This window comes from Choloepus didactylus, chromosome 9 (assembly GCF_015220235.1).
Source record: "Choloepus didactylus isolate mChoDid1 chromosome 9, mChoDid1.pri, whole genome shotgun sequence".
Lineage (NCBI taxonomy): Eukaryota > Metazoa > Chordata > Mammalia > Pilosa > Megalonychidae > Choloepus > Choloepus didactylus.
In genome coordinates, this window is record NC_051315.1 from 50,341,309 (window position 1) to 50,367,918 (window position 26,610).

The 26,610-nt window shown below is 38.3% G+C and overlaps 1 protein-coding gene across 8 annotated transcripts in view; it reads left to right on the forward strand.

The window, feature by feature from the left end:
• The window catches only part of SLC4A10 (solute carrier family 4 member 10), a 385,140-nt gene that overhangs the window by 299,233 nt on the left and 59,297 nt on the right, over positions 1-26,610 (forward strand). For all 8 annotated transcript variants that reach the window (XM_037848895.1, XM_037848892.1, XM_037848897.1 and 5 more), the window contains 4 exons: positions 4,734-4,834; positions 15,668-15,842; positions 16,406-16,539; positions 16,938-17,183. In XM_037848895.1, the coding sequence (XP_037704823.1) occupies positions 4,734-4,834; positions 15,668-15,842; positions 16,406-16,539; positions 16,938-17,183 (656 nt within the window). The remainder of the gene's footprint in view (positions 1-4,733; positions 4,835-15,667; positions 15,843-16,405; positions 16,540-16,937; positions 17,184-26,610) is intronic.

Consider the following 26,610-nt stretch of genomic DNA (forward strand, 5'->3'; position numbering starts at 1 on the left):
TGAGCGTGTGCCCCGGAGATGGAAGGGAATCCGGGAGCTGCCCCGATGTTTGAGGAGGGTGGGGCCGAGAAGGTGGTCTCCCCAATGTGTGGATATGTTGGAGCACTCACCCAAGCATTTGGAGAGGAAACAGCTGCCAAAAAGGTCCTTGGGAAGGGTTAGGCTCCCGCTCTCTCAAGCCCCAAGGATGCAACGTTGTTCTGTAAATGACTCTCAGACTTTGAAATCTAATGGAGTTTGTCCTGCAGGTTTTAGGAACTGTTTTGGTCCTGTTAACCCTGTTTTCCTTACTGTTTCTCCTTATGGCAATGGAAATGTTTATCCTATGAATGTCTGTCCTTTGTATATTGGGAGCACATAACTTATTCTAAGTTCACAGATCCACAGCTAAAGAAAAATTATGCCTTAGGACTGGCCATGCCTATAATTGATTTTGATGGGATTTTGTACTTAACTTTTGTTACTGAAATGATTTAAGTTTTTGTGATACTGTGATGAAATGAATGTATTTTGTGTATTTGGAAAGATAATGTCATTTTGGGGTCCAGGGGGTGGAATGTGCCGGTTTGAATGTATTGTGTCCCCCAAATGCCATTATCTTTGTGGTCTTGTGTGGGGCAGAAGTTTTGGTGTTGGTTAGATTTGCTTGGAGTGTGCCCCATCCAGCTGTGGGAGATAATTTTGATGAGATGTTCCCATGGAGGCGTGGCCCCACCCATTCAGGGTGGGCCTTGATCGGTGGAGCTATATAAATGAGCTGACTCAAAGAGGAAAGGGAGTGCAGCTGGGAGTGATGTTTTGAAGAGGAGCAAGCTTGCTAGAGAGGAGCGTCCTGGGAGAAAGCCGTTTTGAGGCCGGAGCTTTGGAGCAGTTGCCAGCTGCCTTCCTAGCTAACAGAGGTTTTCCGGAGGCCATTGGCCATCCTCCGGTGAGGGTACCCGATTGCTGATGTGTTACCTTGGATGCTTTGTGGCCTTAAGACTGTAATTGTGTAGTGAAATAAACCCCCGTTTTATAAAAGCCAATCCATCTCTGGTGTTTTGCATTCTGCAGCATTAGCAAACTAGGACACTACCCTTATCTCCTAAAATCTATTTTCAACCTAGCAGAGAGCAACTCCAAGTTGGCGTATGTCACTGCTCTGCTTAAAACCCTGCACTTTCCTCATTTCACTGAGAATAAAAGCCAAATCCTTACAGTGACCTACAAAAACCTACACAATTTGCCCTCCCTTTACCTCTCAGTAGTCATCACGTACCACTTTCCTCCTTACTCACTTCTCTCCAAGCAGGCGCACCCTGTTTCTCACACTCTCCAGCAACACTGCTGCCTCCCTGGCTGTTCTTCCTGCCTGGACACTCACCAGTTATCCATAGGGTTAATTCCCTCACCTCCTTCACATTGTTCTCAGATGACACTCTTTCACTGAGGCCTGTCTGACCCTCTATTTAAATTGCCATTTCCTCCTTTTTAGCCATGTACCCCAAACTCAGATCACCCTTATTCTGCTCTACGTTTTTCTTTCTCCGTAAATCTTAATCTTTCTAATACACAAAGAATGTATTTATTTGTTTATTTGTTTATTGTCTGTTCTTTCCCCATTATAATGTAAGCTTCACAGGTCTAATTTGTCCACTGGTACCTGACGCAAATTGGCAATCAATAAGTTTTTGTTGAGTGAATTAATAAATTGTAAAATTTAAGTATTCAAGAGAATCTAAAATTATTCAGAGAGGATCTACCCATCCTGTTACTCTTTGGGGAAATACTGTAATGCTTGTGTTTCTGTACTAAAACATTTCCTGTATTTCCCCCAGAATCTTCAGAATTTTCATGGATATGCTACTCTATTCAAACATCCTATTCCTTTACTATATGAAGAACTCTCCTTGAGGAAATGGATACTTTCGAGTGGCTATTATCTTGCATGGTTTATCATTTCTTTTCTCAATGTATAGCTTTTTATCTTGTAAATAAAAGTTAACTTATCCAATAAGGGACAATTTCCCAGAAGACCAAGTAATATCGCTTGCTTTCTGAGACTTGTGGAAGCTAAGAGACATTATACTTAGTGACTGGGAAATAGGTATAGATGCCACTTTTAAAGGCCTGTACTAATATGTGCTCACTATTTACTGGTAAAGGCAGTTCCTTTGCCAGTTGACAGATGTTGGATGATTTTTATCTTGAACTTTAGTCTCTCAGTGTATCTATTCATCCACCTGGGGAAATTACAAAGATATTAAAAAATATTAAGCAATCAACTTTCCATATGGTGCTGTCACAGCCCGAAGGGGCTTTGCCAGTCAAAAGACCAAAGAAGACGCCGAGCATTTTCTGAAACATGAACTTTATTTGGGGCTTACTCACAGGGAGGCAGAAATCAGCAGAAATCAGTTTTTTTCTCTCCAGGTGGGTACCACTTTCACAGGGAAGTTTGCCAGGAGATTGAAAGAGGACAGCAAGCCAGTTGGAAGGGTTTAAGACAAAGACATTCCTAAGGGTGGGAGAGCATCCTGTGACATGGGTGTGGTGCAGGAAGGAAAGAAGTATAGGATGGGGCTTTGTAAATAACCACAAGAGTGATAACACTTGGGGGCCAGGAAGCAGGTAGACTAGATTAACATTCTTGCTCTTTTGTGAGACCAAGAGTTTCTCACCTCCTGCTTATTTCCCATTTAAAGTTACAATTTACCCTTTTTCTCTTTACTGGCTTACAAAGATGACAGGTTAAACATCAGCTGCCTAGGTCAGGCAGACTGCTGTGCGCCAAGGTCCACAGGCCTGTTTTGTTCAGGCCAGGGGCTGCCCCATGTGTGCATTTCAAAACCTATTTTTCTCACATTTTAAATGTGTACTATTCTACCTAAATGTCCTGTCATACATAAGATCAGTTAAGTCACTTTTGTTCTTCATGTTTTCACCAATGTAATTTTTTTATTAATAGACTTTACTTTTTAGAGCAGTTTTAGGTTTACAGAAAATTGAGCAGATAAGACAGAGTTTCCGCATGCCTCCTTTCTCCCCCACTCAGTTTCTGCTATTATTAATATCTTGCATTAGGGTGGTGATGCATTTGATACAATTGAACTGATATTGATATATTCATATTAACTAAAGTCCATAGTTTACTTTAGGATTCACTCTTTATATTGTACATGGGTTTTGTCAAATGTACAATGTCATTTATCCATTATTACAGTATTTTACAGAATAGTTTCACTGTCCTAAAATCCCCTATGCTCTATCTATTCATCTCCTCCTCCCTTCCAACCCCTGGCAACCACTGATCTTTTCACTGTCTCTATAATTTTGCCTTTTCCAGAATGTCATATATTTGAAATCATATTATATGTAGCCTTTTCAGACTGGCTTTTTTTCATTAAGCAATATGTATTTAAGTTTCCTCCATTTCTTTTCGGGGCTTGATAGCTCATTTCTTCTTATCACCGAGTGACATTCCATTGTTTGAAAGTACCGATCACTTCAGCAGGTGAATTCACTTCAATGGATCAACTGTTTATCTGTTCACTTATTAAGGGACATCTTAGTTGAAGGCATCTTTTGTCAACTAGGAATAAAACTTCTATAAACATAACATGCACAGATTTTTGTGTAGACATTAGTTTTCAACTCAATTGAATAAATACCTAGGAGCACATTTGCTGGATCAGATGATAAGCTTATATTTAGCTATGTAAGAAACTGCCAACCTATCTTCCAAAGTGGCTGTAACATTTGCATTCCCACCAGAAATGAATAAGAGTTCCTGTTGCCCCACAGCTTGTAAGCACTTGATATTGTCAGTGTTTGGGATTTTAGCCATCTCCTGTGTAGTGGTATCTCATGGTTGTTTTCATTTGCAATTCCCTAATGACATATGATGTTGAGCACTAACTCTATTTTGGAATGGCAGTCAAGTAACATTTTTAATTACACCACTTGAAACTTTTGTATTATGCTTTTAAGCACTTTTTAACACATTGATGTGCTCTAACATCACCAATAGGTAGCATTTTCTGATTTTTTTAACCCATCACTTACAAAACTGGGTAGAATAGACCTATGGAAAACAGCACTTCTGTAGACTCAGTTGGTTTGTCATTGTCTTCATTAGAAGCTTACTTTTGCAATAATCTTTGGAGGCTATGAGTTGGAAAGAACTACTTTGTACATCATCCTTTGAGTCGGACGATATTAGCAAGAATCACAGAGGAATATATACTTTAAAAATAGTTAACGATAATAGTTGGCATTTATTAAACAATTAAACTATGCTAAGCATATGATACCACCATAAATAATTCCTCCTCACCTGATCCCATCCCACCCTAATCTCTGGCCCCTTCATAGCTTTTCTTCATAGCTCCTATCTCTGCCTGACATTGTAAGTTTATTGTCTGTCTCCACTAATACAATACCTTTTCTTGTTCACCTTTGTATCTCCAGCCTCCATAACAATGAATGGCAGACACTAGGCACTCAATAAATATAGTTGAAAGAATGAATGAATGTCCATCACCTCATTTAATTCTCTCAACCACACTATGATATAGGTACTGTTATTACCCCCAGGAAATGGAGGAGGGAACTGAAGCTTTAGAGGCAGACATCATGCAACAAATAAGTAATATAGACTGGTCTCTTAGCCACTCTGCCTTATTGCATCAAGAAAAAGGAAATTGCTTTTGTTATTTACAATTAGCACCTGAAATTTAACAAACTTCCCACAGGAGAAGAGGAAAATTCCTGCTGTACCAAATGGAACAGCAGCTCATGGGGAAGCAGAGCCTCATGGAGGCCACAGTGGACCTGAACTCCAGCGAACTGGAAGGTTGGTGAAAAGCACTTTTATGGGGCTTTTGGAAGCAAATGACATGGGTTTCTTGTCTGTCAGCAGTTACTGTTTTGAGATCTAATTTATTTTATACTTTCAATACCTACACTTTGGAAGCAAAAATGCCAATTAATTTGATTTCTCTGAAGTTACTAATAATTGTCATTACTATTAGGCCGAAACTGTGGATACACCATTCCATTTTATCTTACCTAGTCTTTCATTTTGCTCTGTGTAAAATGCATTCACAGATTCTTAGAATGAATAAGAAAACTGTCAGTTGACCCTTCCAAAAGAGCCTGTTGAAAGCTTCAAGTTCAAGATGGAAATAAAAATAAATACCAAGAACTGTCATATAGACCCTATCTCATTAAATGCAAATAGGATGTATATAATGGTATTTTTTATTTTTATGGCTGTGATTTGAAAGAGCTATATCATTTATTTTTCTAATCACACATCTTTGAAGAGATGAAAGCTTCAATTTATTTCTTAAAATGGTTCTTTATGGTTTGACAGCTTATCTCTCTTCAAGCAATGTGTGAGCAGAATATCAGGAACCCTTGGGCGGGTCTCTTCAGGGAATATGTGTGTACAGCCTCCATTATAATTGAATGCAATTGCATAGGCTTTGCAGGATTGGTGCTACCCTCCCCTCAAGGCCGTTTCCCATACTGCCTGCACTGTGTTCTTCAGGCTGACTTTCCAGTTCCTAACAATACTTTACATTTTAATTTTACTGTGCTTTTTTCCTTTATCTATGTTTTTTCTCTGATATCAGGCTCGATAATTTGAGATGGTTCAAATAATTTTTTTCCTTTTCCCTTCATTGGAAGCTTTATTACTCATTCTGTTTGCTTTTTTTTTTTTTTGTTGTTTGTTTTTTTTTTGTTTTTCTTTTTTTTAATCATCATTTTATTGAGATATATTCACATACCACGCAGTCATACAAAACAAATTGTACTTTCGATTGTTTACAGTACCATTACATAGTTGTACATTCATCACCTAAATCAATCCCTGACACCTTCATTAGCACACACACAAAAATAACAAGAATAATAATTAGAGTGAAAAACAGCAATTGAAGTAAAAAAGAACACTGGGTACCTTTGTCTGTTTGTTTGCTTCCCCTACTTTTCTACACATCCATCCATAAACTAGACAAAGTGGAGTTTGGTCCTTATGGCATTCCCAATCCCACTGTCACCCCTCATAAGCTACATTTTTATACAACTGTCTTCGAGATTCATGGGTTCTGGGTTGTAGTTTAATAGTTTCAGGTATCCACCACCAGCTACCCCAATTCTTTAGAACTTAAAAAAGGTTGTCTAAAGTGTGCGTAAGAGTGCCCACCAGAGTGATCTCTCGGCTCGTTTTGGAATCTCTCTGCCACTGAAGCTTATTTCATTTCCTTTCACATCCCCCTTTTGGTCAAGAAGATGTTCTCCATCCCACGATGCCGGGTCTACATTCCTCCCCGGGAGTCATATTCCACGTTGCCAGGGAGATTCACTTCCCTGGGTGTCTGATCCCACGTAGGGGGGAGGGCAGCGATTTCACCTTTCAAGTTGGCTTAGCCAGAGAGAGAGGGCCACATCTGAGCAACAAAGAGGCATTCAGGAGGAGACTCTTAGGCACAAATACAGGGAGGCCTAGCCTCTCCTTTGCAGCAACCGTCTTCCCAAGGGTAAAACTTATGGTAGAGGGCTCAACCCATCAAACCACCAGTCCCCTATGTCTGTGGTCATGTTAGCAACCATGAAGGTGGGGTAGGCAAATACCCCTGCATTCTCCACAGGCTCCTCAAGGGGGCACTACAACTTTTTTTTTTTTTTTTTCCTTGTTTGTCTTTTTTCTTTTTTTTTTTTTTTTTTAACTTTCCCTTCTTTTTTAAATCAACTGTATGAAAAAAAAAGTTAAAAAGAAAACAAACATACAATAAAAGAACATTTCAAAGAGACCATAACAAGGGAGTAAGAAAAAGACAACTAACCTAAGATAACTGCTTAACTTCCAACATGTTCCTACTTTACCCCAAGAAAGTTACATAATATAGCAACATTTCAGTGAACTTGTTCCTACTACATCCATCAGAAATTAACAGACCATAGTCATTTCTGGGCATCCCCAGAACGTTAAATAGCTTATCTGTTCTTCTTGGATTATTGTTCCCCCTTCCTTAATTGCTCTCTACTGCTAGTTCCCCTACATTCTACATTATAAACCATTTGTTTTTACATTTTTCAAAGTTCACATTAGTGGTAGCATATAATATTTCTCTTTTTGTGCCTGGCTTATTTCGCTCAGCATTATGTCTTCAAGGTTCATCCATGTTGTCATATGTTTCACCAGATCGTTCCTTCTTACTGCCGCGTAGTATTCCATCGTGTGTATATACCACATTTTATTTATCCACTCATCTGTTGAAGGACATTTGGGTTGTTTCCATCTCTTGGCAATTGTGAATAATGCTGCTATGAACATTGGCGTGCAGATATCTGTTCGTGTCACTGCTTTCCGATCTTCCGGGTATATACCGAGAAGTGCAATCGCTGGATCGAATGGTAGCTCTATATCTAGTTTTCTAAGGAACTGCCAGACTGACTTCCAGAGTGGCTGAACCATTATACAGTCCCACCAACAATGAATAAGAGTTCCAATTTCTCCACATCCCCTCCAGCATTTGTAGTTTCCTGTTTGTTTAATGGCAGCCATTCTAACCGGTGTTAGATGGTATCTCATTGTGGTCTTAATTTGCATCTCTCTAATAGCTAGTGAAGCTGAACATTTTTTCATGTGTTTCTTGGCCATTTGTATTTCCTCTTCAGAGAACTGTCTTTTCATATCTTTTGCCCATTTTATAATTGGGCTGTCTGTACTATTGTCATTGAGTTGTAGGATTTCTTTGTATATGCAAGATATCAGTCTTTTGTCAGATACATGGTTTCCAAAAATTTTTTCCCATTGAGTTGGCTGCCTCTTTACCTTTTTGAGAAATTCCTTTGAGGTGCAGAAACTTCTAAGCTTGAGGAGTTCCCATTTATCTATTTTCTCTTTTGTTGCTTGTGCTTTGGGTGTAAAGTCTAGGAAGTGGCCTCCTAATACAAGGTCTTGAAGATGTTTTCCTACATTATCTTCTAGGAGTTTTATGGTACTTTCTTTTATATTGAGATCTTTCATCCATTTTGAGTTAATTTTTGTGTAGGGGGTGAGGTAGGGGTCCTCTTTCATTCTTTTGGATATGGATATCCAACTCTCCCAGCCCCATTTGTTGAAAAGACCATTATGGCTCAGTTCGGTGACTTTGGGGGCCTTATCAAAGATCAGTCGGCCATAGATCTGAGGGTCTATCTCTGAATTCTCAATTCGATTCCATTGATCTATATGTCTATCTTTGTGCCAGTACCATGCTGTTTTGGCAACTGTGGCTTTATAATAAGCTTCAAAGGCAGGGAGTGTAAGTCCTCCCACTTCGTTTTTCTTTTTTAGAGTGTCTTTAGCAATTCGAGGCATCTTCCCTTTCCAATAAATTTGATAACTAGCTTTTCCAAGTCTGCAAAGTAGGTTGTTGGAATTTTGATTGGGATTGCATTGAATCTGTAGATGAGTTTGGGTAGAATTGACATCTTAATGACATTTAGCCTTCCTATCCATGAACATGGAATATTTTTCCATCTTTTAAGGTCCCCTTCTATTTCTTTTAGTAGAGTTATGTAGTTTTCTTTGTATAGGTCTTTTACATCTTTGGTTAAGTTTATTCCTAGGTACTTGATTTTTTTAGTTGCTATTGAAAATGGTATCTTTTTCTTGAGTGTCTCTTCAGTTTGTTCATTTCTAGCATATAGAAACATTACTGACTTATGTGCATTAATCTTGTATCCTGCTACTTTGCTAAATTTGTTTATTAGCTCTAGTAGGTGTATCGTCGATTTCTCAGGGTTTTCTAGATATAAGATCATATCATCTGCAAACAATGACAGTTTTACTTCTTCTTTTCCAATTTGGATGCCTTTTATTTCTTTGTCTTGCCGGATTGCCCTGGCTAGCACTTCCAGCACAATGTTGAATAACAGTGGTGACAGCGGGCATCCTTGTCTTGTTCCTGATCTTAGAGGGAAGGCTTTCAGTCTCTCACCATTGAGTACTATGCTGGCTGTGGGTTTTTCATATATGCTCTTTATCATGTTGAGGAAGTTTCCTTCAATTCCTACCTTTTGAAGTGTTTTTATCAAAAAGGGATGTTGGATTTTGTCAAATGCTTTTTCAGCATCTATTGAGATGATCAATTGATTTTTCCCTTTCGAGTTTTTAATGTGTTGTAATACATTGATTGTTTTTCTTATGTTGAACCATCGTTGCATGCCTGGAATGAACCCCACTTGGTCATGGTGTATGATTTTTTTAATGTGTCTTTGGATTCGATTTGCAAGTATTTTGTTGAGGATTTTTGCATCTATATTCATTAGGGAGATTGGCCGGTAGTTTTCCTTTTTTGTAGCATCTTTGCCTGGTTTTGGTATTAGATTGATGTTAGCTTCATAAAATGAGTTAGGTAGTGTTCCATTTTTTTCAATGTTTTGAAAGAGTTTGAGTAAGATTGGTGTCAGTTCTTTCTGGAAAGTTTGGTAGAATTCCCCTGTGAAGCCATCTGGCCCTGGGCATTTATTTGTGGGAAGATTTTTGATGACTGATTGGATCTCTTTGCTTGTGATGGGTTGGTTGAGGTCTTCTATTTCTTCTCTGGTCAGTCTAGGTTGTTCATATGTTTCCAGGAAATTGTCCATTTCTTCTACATTATCCAGTTTGTTGCCATACAGTTGTTCATAATATCCTCTTATAATTTTTTTAATTTCTTCAGGATCTGCAGTTATGTTACCTTTTTCATTCATTATTTTGTTTATATGGGTCTTCTCTCTTTTTGATTTTGTCAGTCTAGCTAGGGGCTTGTCAATCTTGTTGATCTTCTCAAAGAACCAACTTTTGGTGATATTTATCCTCTCTATTGTTTTTTTGTTCTCTATGTCATTTATTTCTGCTTTAATCCTTGTTATTTCTTTTCTTGTACTTGGTTTAGGATTGGTTTGCTGTTCATTTTCTAGCTTCTTCAGTTGATCCATTAGTTCTTTGATTTTGGCTCTTTCTTCCTTTTTAATATATGCGTTTAGTGCTATAAATTTCCCCCTTAGCACTGCTTTTGCTGCATCCCATAGGTTTTGGTATGTTGTGTTCTCATTTTCATTCGTCTCTATATATTTAGCAATTTCTCTTGCTATTTCTTCTTTAACCCACTGATTGTTTAGGAGTGTGTTGTTTAACCTCCAGGTATTTGTGAATTTTCTAAGTCTCTGATGGTTATTGACTTCTAATTGTATTCCATTGTGGTCAGAGAATGTGCTTTGAATAATTTCAATCTTTTTAAATTTATTGAGGCTTGTTTTATGTCCCAGCATATGATCTATTCTGGAGAATGTTCCGTGAGCACTAGAAAAGTATGTGTATCCTGGTGATTTGGGATGTAATGTCCTGTAGATGTCTGTTAAATCTAATTCATTTATCAGATTGTTTAGGTTTTCAATTTCCTTATTGGTCTTCTGTCTGGTTGATCTATCTATAGGAGAGAGTGATGTGTTGAAGTCTCCCACAATTATTGTGGAAACATCAATTGCTTCCTTTAGTTTTGCCAATGTTTCTCTCATGTATTTTGTGGCACCTTGATTGGGTGCATAGACATTTACGATTGTTATTTCTTCTTGCTGAATTGCCCCTTTTATTAGTATGTAGTGGCCTTCTTTGTCTCTCAAAACATCCCTGCATTTGAAGTCTATTTTATCTGAGATTAATATTGCTACACCTGCTTTCTTTTGGCTGTAGCTTGCATGAAATATTTTTTTCCATCCTTTCACTTTCAGTTTCTTTGTGTCCCTGTGTCTAAGATGAGTCTCTTGTATGCAACATATTGATGGTTCATTTTTTTTGATCCATTCTGCGAATCTATATCTTTTAATTGGGGAGTTTAATCCATTTACATTCAGCGTTAAAACCGTGAAGGCATTTCTTGAATCGGCCATCTTATCCTTTGGATTATGTTTGCCATATTTTTCCCTCTCTCTATTAATATCCTTTATTGTACCCATACCGAATCTCTTTAGTACTGAACCTTTCTCCAGGTCTCTCTGTCCTGTCTTTGTTTCTCTGTCTGTAGGGCTCCCTTTAGTATCTCCAGTAGGGCAGGTCTCTTGTTAGCAAATTCTCTCAGCATTTCTTTGTCTGTGAAAAATTTAAGCTCTCCCTCAAATTTGAAGGAGAGCTTTGCTGGATAAAGTATTCTTGGCTGGAAATTCCTCTCACTCAGAATTTTAAATATATCGTGCCACTGCCTTCTTGCCTCCATGGTGGCTGCTGAGTAGTCACTACTTAGTCTTATGCTGTTTCCTTTGTATGTGGTGAATTGCTTTTCTCTTGCTGCTTTCAGAACTTGCTCCTTCTCTTCTATGTTTGACAGTGTGATCAGTATATGTCTCGGAGTGGGTTTTTTTGGATTTATTCTATTTGGAGTTCGCTGAGCATTTATGATTTGTGTATTTATGTTGTTTAGAAGATTTGGGAAGTTTTCCCCAACAATTTCTTTGAATACTCTTCCTAGACCTTTACCCTTTTCTTCCCCTTCTGGGACACCAATGAGTCTTATATTCGGACGTTTCATATTATCTATCATATCCCTGAGGTCCATTTCGAGTTTTTCAATTTTTTTCCCCATTCTTTCTTTTATGCTTTCATTTTCCATTCTGTCATCTTCCAGGTCACTGATTCGTTGTTCAACTTCCTCTAGTCTTGTACTATGAGTGTCCAGAATCTTTTTAATTTGGTCAACAGTTTCTTTAATTTCCATAAGATCATCCATTTTTTTATTTAGTCTTGCAATGTCTTCTTTATGCTCTTCTAGGGTCTTCTTGATTTCCTTCATATCCCGTACTAGGGTCTCATTGTTCATCTTTAGTTCTTTGAGTAGCTGCTCTAGGTGGTGTGTCTCTTCTGGTCTTTTGATTTGGGTGCTTGGGCTTGGGTTATCCATATCGTCTGGTTTTTTCATATGCTTTATAATTTTCTGTTGTTTTTGGCCTCGTGGCATTTGCTGAACTTGATAGAGTTCTTTTAGGGTTTGTAGACCAGTTGAAGTCCTTATCTCTAATTTATCAGATCTACAGCTTCGTGGAGTACACTTTCTCTAACTAACCAGCAGGTGGCGTCCACGAGCCACCTGTTCTCCACAAGCCAGATCTCCCCTGCTTAGCCTTTTTGGTGAGTGGGGGAGTGAGTCTTGTGGGGCCCAATTGGTGTACCAAGCTTGCGTGTGTAGTTGGTGTTGCCTGCCCTGTATGTGGGGCGTGTTTCTGGGCAGTCGGGGAGGGGGGGTGGCCCTAACAATCAAATCTCCCTGATGATCCTAGAGTTTTAAAGCTGCTGCAATAGTCTAATCCTTCAGTTCAGTCCTGCCACAGTTTGTCTCTGCCACTGACCCACAAGTCTTTGGTATTGGCGTATGGCTCCTGAGACTTGCAAGTGGGCCCCTCTTCCAGGCTGTGCACCCCGGGTCCTCTGTTGAGGGATGACTGTACTATGTCACAGGTGAGTGCCGCCCCCCCAGGGCAGTTCTGGGCTGCTGGGCTGTGTAGGGAGGCTCCCAGTCTGCTCAAATGATGGCTGAATGGGGCTTTGTTAATTCACACTGCTCCACCTTCCCAGCTCTGGGACCTTCAGCTGAGGTTGCAGGGAAGGCTAATGTCCACGCCCAGTTTTGTGGTGTGTGCCTGTTATTTGAAGCACTTCCGTCACACTGGGTTGTCTGGGGCAGCTCTGGGCTATGGGGCTGGCGATGGGCAGGAGTGTTTCCTGTCCACCAGGATGGTGGCTGTGAGCGGACACCCCCCTTTTCTTGGGAAGTTGTGTTGTTTAGTGAATTTTCTCAGCCACTGGAATATTGCCTTTTGTCTCAGAGCTCTCTTAGTTCTGCTCTTGACTTGACGTGCCCAAATTTCAATTCTTTGAAGCTTTCTATATTGAGCTTCTTAGAGTAATTGTTTTAGAAAAAGCAAAAAGGATTTAAAAAAAAAAAAAAAAAAAAAAAACGGCCCTCCTCAGAGATCTAATGGGTTATTGAAATGCTAATAGACAAAGCAACCAGGGCCATTAAGGAAAGGTGCACAGGGCAGAGAGATCAGCTTTGCTTCGGGATTTGCATATGCGCCTCAAGGCCTGATCTCCGCCCTTCCCCTTTCTGTGTTCACCAGAACTCGAAAAATCCTCTGCTTTTAGTTTGGAGTTTTTCGTGTTGTTTTTTTTCTATGTCTGTCTCCTCTCTGCTGGGCTGGCTGCTCTCAGAGTCTCTGGTGTCTGGTCTCAGTCTATCTATGGTTGGAGTTTGAATCAGTAGAATGAGTTTCCGATAAGAGCAGCCACTGCAATTCTCCCTTCTCCTTCCCGGAGCTGACAGCCCCTCCTCCCCCGGGACTGAGCCTGGCAGGGAGGGGCGCGGGTCCCCTGGCTGCAAAAACTTACAGATTTCGCTGATCTCAGCAGTTCCACGTTTTCATGAGTGTTGTATGAAGTATGCCCAAAGACAGATTGCTCTGTGGTGTCCAGTCTACGCAGTTCCTGGCTTTTTACCTACTTTCCTGGAGGAGTAACTAAAACATACAGCTCACCAGTCTGCCATCTTGCCCCGCCCTCCTCCTCTGTTTGCTTTTATATTTTTAAATGTGTCTTTTAATTTTGGGTGGGTTTTAATTTCTCTCTCTCCCAGGTGTAACTGTGCCACATAGCTTAGATTTTTTTTTCGAAGTTCGCTTTTCCTTACTGCTTCCTAAATCCTCCCAGGTCACCAATATCCGGTCTCTTCGCTTCTCCAGAGTTCTTCCACAGATTCTGTTGCTGACAGGACTTGAAGTATCCATTACTCCTCTGCTCTCCTGGAGTTGCTGGTGTACATCTGGGCTGCTCTTGCACTGTTCTCTGTAATGACCTCCCACTTCCGGATTTAGATTTTTACTGCTAAAAGCAGATTTTTCAAACAGTAATATAACAGCCATTCAGACTAATGTACGTGCTAATAAGTAATTAATTAGAAAGCAGTGGTCTAATATGAAGTGCTATCAAAACTGTAAATATTAATTACTGATTAATAGTTCATAACCACCTCAAAATCTTTCTGGGATTAGGCAGGATATGAATTGTAAGTGAATGAATAAATAGACTAGTAGATTAACTATGTTTTGAATTGTGACTGACAAGTTACTGAATCGTTCAGAAATGATCCCTCAAATAAAAAATATGTATATGTTTTACTAAACACAAGTAGGGGAACCTGAGATGATCTTTGTGTGTATGTATGTGAATTTCACAGGTTCTCTACAAGCTGCTCTGAGTTTTAAATGTCCTTTTTCTGATTGAAATTGCATTCTTTTCAACTCTCTCCCACTCCCTGTCCTTCTGATGGAAGCAATCACTAGGAAAACATAATGATTCTATTACACAAAAAGTTGTAAGAAAGTGATTAATATGGTACTGTTATGTCTAGATAAGTCAGGTCAGGGCAATTAAAAATAACAGGCAAAATTTTCAGTTAAAATGAGTATGCACATTTTCAAGGCCAAATAGAATTTATTTCTCAAGAAAACAGTCATTTTTGAGGTGATTATAAAACTTCCAAATGAATTTTCTTATTCATAAAATACATAATGAAAGTTTAATATTTTAGTATAGTCCAAATATATTCATTATTCTGGCAGGACATTTGAACATAATAGGTTTTTCACCATTAATAGTCATGTAGGAACTTAATCATAGTCTTATTCATTTTACTATGGCATCTTTATTCTATGGAGCACAAAGAACTTTCAGTAGTCAAGTGGTAAGTCTGCATATTATTAATAAATGTTTGAAGAATGAGAATAGCTGTTTACTAAGGCTCTCACTCCTAATAGACTCAGAAAAATTTAGTCCTCAAATTTTAGGCAGTTCACAATTTAATACTTTTCTCCCCCCAAAAAGTTCTCTTTCAAGTTTTTCAGTGTGGTTTTTGGATATAATTTGGAGAATACATGAATTTATACCAAGTAAGGCTATTTATTATCTTGTGAATGATAGACATTGGAAATGTTTAAGGAATAGTGGATCAAAATTACATGTATCTAGGTTGATTATTTTAAGATTCTCCTTCTAGTCCCCTAAAAATGAAAATGACGCTGGAACCTATCTGTCTCCATTGAGTATTGCTATGAGCCAGAAGGCCATGTGTATGTCTTCCTACAACAAAATGTGGTGAAGGATTTTTTGGGGCAGAACTAATGGGTAACTGGAGCCATGTTTAAACACTGTTTTTTCTCTCTAGGAGGATTTTCACTATTGGAGTATACAAAGGCCAGTTTACCCTCCCTCCCTCCCTTTCTGCTTGCTAAATGGAATATAAACAACTAGAAACATTGAGGGTAGTAGGCCTGAGTTTAGGAGGAGTAGGTGGATGTAGATGTGGCACCAAGATTAGAATAATCCTTGAATCTCATTTGAATTTTGATTGATGAACAGCTCTGAACCTTGTTTAAGAGAATCTGGGCTTGTTTGGTCTCAGACATTATACGGTTAAGAATTGAGTTAACATAGTAATGCAACGTCATCCCCGTAGATCATGATAATACAATGTAGCAGGTTAATATGGGTCTCGCTTCTGCTGATGGAAAACATATTCTGTGGCCTGGCAACAAAGCAAATGAGCATTTTGATTTGTGTGCTTTTTATGTTGGGTTTCAATATTGTGTTTTCCCCCTGTCTTAGGATTTTTGGGGGACTTATTTTAGATGTCAAAAGAAAAGCTCCATACTTCTGGAGTGACTTCAGAGATGCTTTCAGCCTGCAGTGCTTAGCATCTTTTCTGTTTCTCTACTGCGCTTGTATGTCTCCTGTCATAACATTTGGAGGACTGCTGGGAGAAGCAACTGAAGGTCGTATAGTATGTATTATGCTTTTCTTTCAACTTTGAAACTTAATCAGTTTTTAAGATACATAGATAAATGAGCATTTAATTTTGGATTCCTGTACGAGGAGAGATTTGATGTATGGTCTGGCAGATAAGCGTCATTTGAATTTCCTGGATGATTCATAGAACTGGTATATGGGAGCAGAATATCTCAGAACAATTAGTTCCGAGTCACAGACAAGGTTCTGTTCAGTCCTCAATCCTAGGCTAGCTTTAGGCTCTGGTCCTTACCTTGCAACAAGTTCATTTCCCACATTTGCTTCTGTCCAGACACTTACCCTGAATATATTTAAACTTTTAGTAAGACAACAGAAAAGTTAGATAAGGAAGTAGAGAGGACACATCCCCATTTGCTTAAACTGATTTCCTCCTATTTCCCACTCCTTTTCCCATTCACTTACCTATGTTTTGCTAGAGTTGCTAGGCTTTTCACAGTGCAAGGGAAAGCATGTACCCATGGATGTTAAACATTTCTCACTGGTTAGGATGGCTGCCTGTACAGCTTAAGTAATGGAACCATTTACATCTCTACACAGAGTGCAATCGAATCTCTCTTTGGAGCATCCATGACCGGGATAGCCTATTCTCTCTTTGGTGGACAGCCTCTTACTATATTAGGCAGTACAGGACCGGTTTTGGTGTTTGAGAAGATTTTGTTTAAATTTTGCAAGTAAGTGTTATATATCTTGGCTCTTAGCCCCTGTCTATTTCTCTACAGTATTTATACTGCTGATATCACTTCTGGAGGTCTGTGGGAGAGGTGAAAGTGGCTGATTTCAGTTGCCTTTTTTTTTTTTTTTTTTTGGTCTCTCCATGAAAATAGAGGAAAAGGAAAAGATTTGTGTATATTGTTATATAAAATTTATAAAAAATTGTATTCATTTCTAAGTACTGAGAAACCCCTTTTAGTTTTGTTCCCTTATATCTTTCCTTAAGACAGTGTCTTGAGTTTAGAGATTTATGGGATGTGAAACATATTTACTTTCACTTCCTGATATTTCTATTTAAAAAGGTGACACGCTGTTGAATGACCTTATTTCCACTGTTCTTTCTGTTTCTTCCTCATAGAGAATATGGGTTGTCATACCTATCTTTAAGAGCTAGTATTGGACTTTGGACTGCAACCCTGTGTATCATCCTTGTGGCCACTGATGCAAGTTCCCTTGTCTGCTATATCACCCGGTTTACTGAAGAAGCTTTTGCTTCTCTTATTTGCATCATTTTCATTTACGAGGCCCTAGAGAAGTTGTTTGAACTCAGTGAATCATATCCAATCAACATGCATAATGATTTGGAACTGCTGACACAGTACTCGTAAGTACCATTTCCCTGCTGGCTGTGGGCTTTTCTTTTTACAAATACTATTATTGTTATAAGAAATATGAGGAACTTGTGCAGCAGAGTGCCTTAAATTGATTCATGACCTAAATCACAAACTTTCTGAATTGAACCGGATTTTGAAAGTCATCTAATCAGCCATTCATCTGTACTTGAAATCTCATTATACAATCCCTGCCAAGAATATCTTATTGAAGTCCTATTTGCCAAGCATTCCCGAAAATAAGTAGATAGTGAACTAAGGTTAATGTTAATATACAGGGATTTTGCTTTTGTAAATCTATATCATTTTGTTCTTCATTTAGTGCCATTTCAATTTACTGTTATCCAAAGAAGCTTAGTGGTAAAAATTAAAGGTTTCAGATTTAGAGCAATGAGGTAAAAGAAACTCATTGGGCCTAATTTTACGATAAAAACATGAACAAAAATCACTGAATTGGCATTTAATTTTGCTTTTGGAAATTATGACATTTATGATAGAGGTACTCAGGAAGTACCTATAGACAGTGATATTACAGTTTAGAATTAAAAATGGGATGGCTCTATTGCTCTGTCTAGTTTGGGTATGCCATCAATTTGAAGTTTCTCTAAGGCTTTGTCTGCAGAGTATCAGTGGCCATTAAATGACTCTTTCTTTGATTTAATTTTAGGTCTTTTGTTGCATTTATGTATAGTTTTATTACAGCAAGTATTTGAAGCAATGTGTTCCTTAAGAGGCAGTTATAACCTCTGAATCAACTACTAATGCTCTTCCTTTAAAGTGTTTAGATATGGCCTTAAACTCTTTGGAGTTTTATTATCTTTATATATTATTAGAAGAAGTTGAAGTTCTTGAAATTAAACCCAAATAGTGCAATGTTACAATTTTTTCAAGAATGATGAAATGATATGATTCTGAAAATAACATTTTTTAAATATGGTTTTTAGTACTCAGACTTTTCCCTTGTTCTTTAGAGATAATTTTAAACAAAGCACCCCTATTTTTGGACAAGAAAAAACCAAGGGGCAATACAAAATAACTTCCTAATAAAGCAAACAATGAGGGTGTTGTGAACAGAATCGAGAAGGGCATGAGTGTAGGTGTCATTGGCACTCGGGAAGCTTGGCGATGGGAAGAGCACTTTGAGTGAAACAAGGGATAACACTGATGCCTGCTTTTTTGTTTAGCTTTACTTGACAAGAGAGCAGTGCCACTGAATTTGGATATCCTTGCTGGATGCATAATTTCTGATTAGATTTTAAACCTACTACATTCCAATGCTGGTCTAGGGGAATCATGGTGAATAATACTGTGTCCTCATCAAACTTCCCAACTAGTGGGGAATGTAGACACACAGGAAGACAATGAGGTAAGTGTTGGCACAGAGTGCTATGGTGCCACATAAGAAGAGCACTTAACCTAGATTTGGGGTTCAGAGTAAGCTTCCTGAAGGATGTAACATATAAAACCAAAAAAAAAAAAAAAAAAGGAAGGGAGTAGGTGGTAAAGAAATGGAGAAAGTATGTGCAGGCCATTTTGGTGTCAAAGAGAGGACAACGGGATCAAGAGAAGGGTAATTTGTTAAAGAAAAGAGCGATTCATGTTTGAAAAGGAGGAAATATAACCGAAGAGAACAGAGAGGAATTAGAGATGATGGAGAAAGAGAGTGGATAAACATGGGTTTGTAGTCTCCCAGGAGCCGATAGTGATGAGATAAAGACAAATAGCAGGGTTAATTAAGGGCTGTCTCTTCTCAGACAAATGTTCAGAAGATAGTTTGAGAGCAAAAATAGCTTTATGTGTCATGATCCCTGTCTCATGGTGATAAAGAGGAGCGCAGCACAGGTCCTTTTTTTTCTCGGTGTTTAGATATATACTTTTTAAAAAATGAGCCCCACAATTTTAATTGCTTTGATCACAGCGTGGGCATCTAAAGCCTAATTAGTTGAAGGCTGAGCACAAATACGTGCTAATCACTGTGTTCCATTGCCCAAGTGCCCTCCTCAACCAAAATTACGGATGTTGAAGAGATAGAAAGTTTAGTTCACCCTGATGGGTGGTGAGATTTTAGTGCAGTCTGGCACCTGAAGTGGTTGTAACAGAAACAAAGTAACACTCTCCCTGGGGAATGTGGTCCTAACCAGATACGCTCAGTGCATTGGCTCCTCACCTAAATTCTTACACCACGATTCCCAGGTTCCCAGTGCCATGCATATTGTGTACGTGGATCTGATCAAATCCTGCATTACTTGCTCTTCAGAAAAGCAAAACCAATTTTTATGCTAGGCATAAAATGTTTATGTTTATTAATGTAATTAATAATGTAGTTTTATTGTTATATATAATAATGCATATGTTTACTAATGTAATTTTAGCCATGAACATTAAATAGTGCCATTACAATTTTTAATACATAATCTCACTTTGCATAAAACATTTATTCTGTTTCTATGAAGTCCACATGACACTTGCAGGTGCTTTCTTGTTCTTGTCGCTCTGACCTTTCCACACTAATCAGTTTATAAGCATTGTTATATAATACCCTCCTAAAGTTTTCCACTTCAGCTGCTGCTGACCTCATGTTCTCACAGAAAGTTTTATGAGAAGATTTCTCAGAAAATGTTATACCTAGGACACAGTACATCTGAGAATGCTAAGTCAGCAAACTTATGCAGGATATCAAGAAAAAGGCATCATGTTTAGAATCTACGTTTCAGTTATTCCGTTTGCTTGGGCTTCCTATATTCAGATTGCCTTAAATTTATAGATTCACCACCAAATAACAAGATGTCTTTGAATTTTTAAGATTCTCCCAGCTCCCCTGGCATCCTAACCCTATAATGTGATAATGCGTAGACCTTAAATTTGAAGCTATGAGCTTTCCTTTCATTGTGCCAAAAGCAAGTGTCAAGATAATCAATTTAGTTTCGAGGATACATACATCACACCAGACGATGAAGCTGAATATGTCAAGTTAGCAATAAGTAATGAGTTCGTGGGAATAATTTTTTCTCAGTTGCTTTGATTTTAAGAAATGGCAAAAATAGAATAAAGTGTTCTGCTTGTATAAGATGAAACGTTCCTTCAATATATAGTAATAGCCTAAAGATCTCAAAGACTGCTGGCTAAAGAAAGGTTACGGTTGTTTTAGTTCTCTGCAGGTGCTTGGGTAAAAACAAAGAGCAGTGTCTGAATATTACTCTGGTTTCAGATATATTAGCAGACTATTCTTAAGTAAAATTCAACCGTTACCAAGCTGTTTGAAGGAGTGATCTCACTACCAAGTTATAAGGAATAAAAAAAAAATCTCGTTGTTTATTCCAATACTCAACCCTCTACATAACCCAGGACAGTGAACTATTCTGAATAAAGGATACTTACTGATGGATAATTCTCTTAGAAAATCATCTTTGTCATATCCTCTTTCTCATATCCTCAACTAGGATTGAACCCCCTTTAAAATAGAAAACATGTAACAATTTTACTATCTGTGCCGGTTTGAAACTGTTATGGACCCCAGAAGAGTGATGATTTTTTAACCCAATCTTGTTGGGTGGAACCTTTTGATTGAGTGTTCCATGGAGATGTGACTCACCCAACTGTGGGTGAGACCTTTGAATGGATTGTGTTATTTTCTTGGAGGTGTGGATCCACCGATTCAGGGTGGGTCTTGATTGGTTCTTTGGAGTACTTAGGAGAGCTCATGAGCCAACACAGGCTCTGACGCTTGGAGATGTGAACAGAAGGGCATTGGGAGATGCTAGGAGATGAAGCTCAGAGTTTGCCCTGGAGAAACTAAAAGAGAACCCCCAGATGCTTAGAGAGAAATGCCCTGGGGGAAAGAAGCAAGGACGCACGGGAGCTGAGAGAGAGGAACGAAGACAGAAGCCCAGAGACATTTTAGAGAAAGCCATTTTGAAACACAACCCAGGAGCAAAGGACCAGCGGACACCAGCCACAAGCCTTCCCAGCTGATAGAGGTGTTCTGGATGCCATTGGCCATTCTTCAGTGAAGGTATCATCTTGTTGATGCCTTATATGGACATTTTTATGGCCTTAGAACTGTAAATTTGCAACCTAATAAATCCCCTTTATAAAAGCCAATCCATTTCTGGTATTTTGCATAGTTGCAGCATTAGCAAATCAGAACACTCACAAGTAAGTGATATGGTAATGTATATTGATTGAACATGCTGCAAAATAATTTGTGTCTGGCTAATCTTGTTTGACAAGTAAAGACAATTGTGCTTATTTATGTTACATTTACCACTAACTGAGTAGTTTCAACTAAATGTTTTGAATAAACTTGACATATTATGCAAATCTTAATGTGAGATAATGTTGTACAAATCTGGGTCTATGAAACCAGTTCTGAGTGCAAATTTAGACAGGATGTCAACAGGTGGAGAAATATCTGGAAGAATGAGGAGAGGAGGACTGTGACCTGCAGTAAAACTCCACGCATTGATCAGATATATGGGACCGGGGGAGGAGAAGAAGATGAAAGAGAAGTTATCATAGCTCATGGGCCTCACAGCATTCCCTAGTCAAAAAACAAAGGACAAAACTCATATTTAGAAAAGTAGAATTCTCTTTCATACTTTTTTTATTAAATAGTGACAAAAAGCCAGCAGTTTACCTGGTCACCCAATATGGGGGGGAGGGGCTAAGTAGATGTTAGTGATTTCTTCCTTAAAGATGCCTTAAATGGCCACAAGTCGTGTGGTAGTGTGTCAAGTACACAGTACCTTAGTGTCTTATGTTTGTGAGATGTAACAGTTGTTCTCTGAAAGCTCACAGTCTTTGAAGTACTGACCCATTTTCTCCTCTTCCTGAATTGACCTGGATTTAAACATATATTCTGAAAAATTTTAAGTGGAATGTATTGATGTTTTCATTTAAATTAAAATACCTCAGCACAGACAGTTTGGTAATCTATATATGGCAGGTTAAGTCACAACCGTGGGCAGCTAGTATTCTAATAGAGTTCACACACCAGGAATGGTCAGCTTGCGTTAAAGCAGAGGGGTTACCCTCCAGAAGCACTGCTACAGACCTGAGGGCTAGCCATAGCATATCTCAGTCAACACTGAGGCTTTGTCAAATGCAGAAATGGGTTTTCATTGGTGAAGTTACTGGTTTGTTAATTAGCATAATGAATCACACTGGTAAAATTAAAGGTAATTAAGATATGTGGATTGACTATGATAGCCTTAAGGAGATATAAGAATCTAAAAAGCAAGTCATTAGCTTCAACTCGTAGAGATGTCACTCCAGGCTTAATTCCTAAATGATTCTGTGTCCTAGCCAGTTTTGGTGCCAGGATCCTGATTACAGAATGTTGTCACATCTTTCTTGATGAACTTTTCATGGAAAATGAAGTCAAAGTAACTAAAATAATGGAAGGATGGAATTCAGTGGACTGGTGGAGCAGGTTATAGGAGGTGTTTTGCCTGTATTTCCCAATAAATGTTTGTTTAATATATATGCCTCTATGTGTAACTGAAAAAAAATAGTACTTCTCATCTTTGCCTTTCTGAGACACATTGGAGCATGATTTACTTATAGACTGTGACATCTTCCAGCTGCTTATTTCTTCCAACTGCTAGAATTTTTAAATTCCAAAGCACTGTTTCTCAACCACTGGTGCACATACCTTTAGAGAGTAGCTTAAGAAGCAGAAATAGGCAACATAGCTTTTTATCAAGTATTCCTAATAGCATCCTTTTCCAAAAATTCCCCTGGGTTTTTTTTATCCTTAAAACCCACTGCAATTGAAAAATATAATGAATAATAAAGGCATGTAGATGTTCTTTGGCAGAGCAAATAGAAATACTTAATCTATGGAAAGTTATGAAACATTTCTCTGGTAATTTTCTAGTAATATCAGTTTCTAAAACTTCAGTTAAAGTAAGTTCAGACATCACTGAAGTTTTAACTCCAGGAAAAGTACTGTTTTTGTTTTCAAAGTCCCTCTGAATATTTCATTTTATATTCACTGAAATCCTATGGAGCAGGTAAGAAAGATCTCTTTTATAGAATAAGTTAATGCCAAATGACCTACCAGTGATCACATAATGAAAGCAGAGCTAAGAGTAGAACCCATTTTTCTCAATGTTACGCTTTTTCTATTAGACGGCATAATCTTTTCATACCACTCAACTTTATCTAAACTGTTGGTCACATTGTCATGTAATCCAATATTGGCACATTGTATATGGGTTGATAATTTTACCCACAGTCTCTGTCATTCCTTTTGGGAAGTTTTGAGCAAATTATTCTTATTCACGTAAAGTGTTGATACATTATTCATTCGCTTATCTCTATTTTGCTGGATGTTGTATCACCACTACATACTTCCTTGTAATATTAGTCATGCTAAATGAACACTTAGAGACATTGCTAATAATTTATTTTAAACAAACACTTCCATTTAACTATGAAAATTGATACGCTAATTGCTCTGAACATGATTTTTACTAGATATTTATAGAACTGACCAAAGTCAGTTAGTTTAGCATATTTTTCTGTGTATATGTGCAGTTATTGAAAATGTAAGATATTCAGCTTATGCATTTTACACTTATTATTTAGCAATCAGGAAAACATCAAGGGAATAAGTGTATATATACAGTTCTGGAAAATAAGAAATTTATTTTGTGAAAGCATTCTATGGTCATAGCTCTTAGTTGTAGGCAAAACAGTTTGTATATACCACCCCAAAAAACTGTCTTCCTAAATTGTCTCTCAGACTGCTCAGATATCATGTGAAGGGTTACAAAATACGTTTTGTAAATAATGTTCATTGCCAGCCTTGGTGACATTTGTGGCTAAGCCAAGTCTGCAGCTTCCACTCACCCCACTATATCATAACCTGTCTCTTTATTACCCAAGTACCTATGTCTTTCATGGTCTATCAAAATTTGCTCTCAAGCTGGTTAGTAGGAAGCTACTTTTATTTCTTCCAAGAAGTTGCATTTTAATATTTAAAAGAATGAATCATCCATGTCAAATTTTCTTTTCAATTATTAAAGCAGAGTTTTAGATGATGGCAGGGATGTTCCTATCCACTCTGAAATCATATCACTTGGTCAAATGCTTAGAGTTTAGTTCTGTTTATGTTTGAAGTTGTAAAAGCAAACCCTCCTGAGTCTTTCCCCGCCTTAGTCAGTGGCAGTCCTATCCTATCATCTGTTCAGACTAAAAACCATGGATTTATTTTTGACTCCTGTCTGTATCTCACACATCCAAACTTCCCAGCAAATTCTATTGGCTCTATCTTCTAAACATATGTAGAATTCAGACACTTCTCACCACCCCCTCTGCCTCCATAATCTCTTGTCTAGATTATTACAATAGCCTTGTAACTGGTCTCCTTGATTCTGTACTTACCCTTCCACAGACTGTTCCTTACAAAGCAGCCAGAATTATTTTTCTAAAAGCCAACACAGATTATGTCCCTCTGCTCCTCAAAACCCACTGATGGCTTCCCATTACCTTCAAGATTTTCATCATCTTTCTCCCCAGTGCGTCTCTGATCTCCTTCCTTTCTACTTTCACCCCTCTGCTCCAGCCACACTGACCTCCTTGTCCTTCTTAAACACTCGTGGCACATTCCTGCCTTTCAGCGTTCACACTTGTTCTTTTTGCCTGAAATGTTCCTTAAATATCTGTGTGTCGTGTTCCTTCACTTCCCTCAAGTCTTTACTCAAAAATCACATGCTTGGGGACTTTCTATCTAAAATTTCAATTCTTTTCCTCCTCCCTATTTCCTATCTAACATATAATTTATTTATTTATTTTTTTAAAGTAAGATTTATTGAAGTATCATTTACATGCAGTAAATTTTACCTTTTTTTCTGTCATCAATAAAAAAACTTGAAAAAAAATTGCCCTTTTAAGTGTATCCTTTGTGCTGATTTGAATCTATTATATCCCCCATAAAAGCCATGTTCTTTAATGCAATCTTGTGGGGGCAGACTTACTAATCTTTTGATTAGGGTGGGACATTTTGATTAGTTTGTTTCTATAGAAATGTGACCCACCCAGCTGTAGGTGAGACCTTTTTGAATAGATGATTTCCATGACCCCATAAATTCAGGGTGGGTCTTGATTAGAACCCTGGAGTCCTTTAAGAGAGCTCACAGAGAGAAGGAGCCCAGAGAAGCTGAGTGAAATTTTGGAGAGAAGCCAAGATATGTGATCTAGAGAATTCCCCCCGGGAGAAGCTAAGAGCCGACACAGACCCAGACACTTGGAGATGCAGACAGAAAGACATTTGGAGAGGCTAAGCTAAGAGATGAAGCCCAGAGTTTTCCCCAGAGAAGCTAAGAGAGGACCTCCAGATGCTTAGAGAGAAACTCCCTGGGAGAACAAGCAAGGATACACAGAAGCTGAGAGACAGAAGCTAAGAGAGACAGAAGCCCAGAGACATTTTGGACGAAGCCATTTTGAAACCAGAACCTGGGAGCAAAGGACCAGCAGACACCAGCCACATGTTTTCCCAGCTGACAGAGGTGTTCCAGATGCCATCAGCCTTTCTTCAGTGAAGGTATCCTCTTGTTGATGCCTTCATTTGGACACTTTTATGGCCTTAGAACTGTAAATTTGTAACCCAGTAAATCCCCTTTATAAAAGCCAATCCATTTCTGGTATTTTTCATAATGGCAGCTTTAGCAAACCAGAACACCCATCTAAGAATTTTGAGAAATACTGCTACAATCAACATATAGAATGTTTCTATAAGACCAAAAAGTTTTCTTATGTTGCTTTCCAGTCAATCTCTCACCCCTACCTCCAACTCGTAGGTATAACTGATCTGATTTGTCTCTAAAGTTTTGCCTTTTCTGGAATGTCATATAAATGGAATCATAGAATATGTAGGCTTTTGTGCCCGGCTTTTTTCACTTAGCATAAAGCTTTTGTGATTTACCCGTATTGTTGCATGCATCAATTCTCTCCTTTTTATTGCTGAGTAGTATTCCATTGCATGGGTGTACCACAATCTGTTTACAATCACCAGTTGATAAATGTTTGAATTGTTTCTAGTTTGGGGCTATTTTGTTTCACACACAGGTCTTTATTTGAACTGTGTTCTTGTTTTTCTTAGGTAAATATGTAGAAATGGAATTGCTGGGTTATTTGGAAAGTGTATGTTTAACTTTATAAGAAACTGCCAAAGTGGTTGTACTATTTTGCATTTCTACCAGCAATATATGAAAGTTCTAGTTGCTCTGCATCCTCACCAGCACATGGTATTGTGCTGGCATATAGTGCCACCTCTGCTTATTAATCTAGCATAATGCCTGTCTTCCCCCTAGAATGAAGGGTTCATGAGGGCAGGGCATTCAGTCTGTTTTGATGACTGCTTTTCCAGTGCCTAGATCAGTTCCTGGCACAAAATAGGTGGTCAGTAAGTATTTG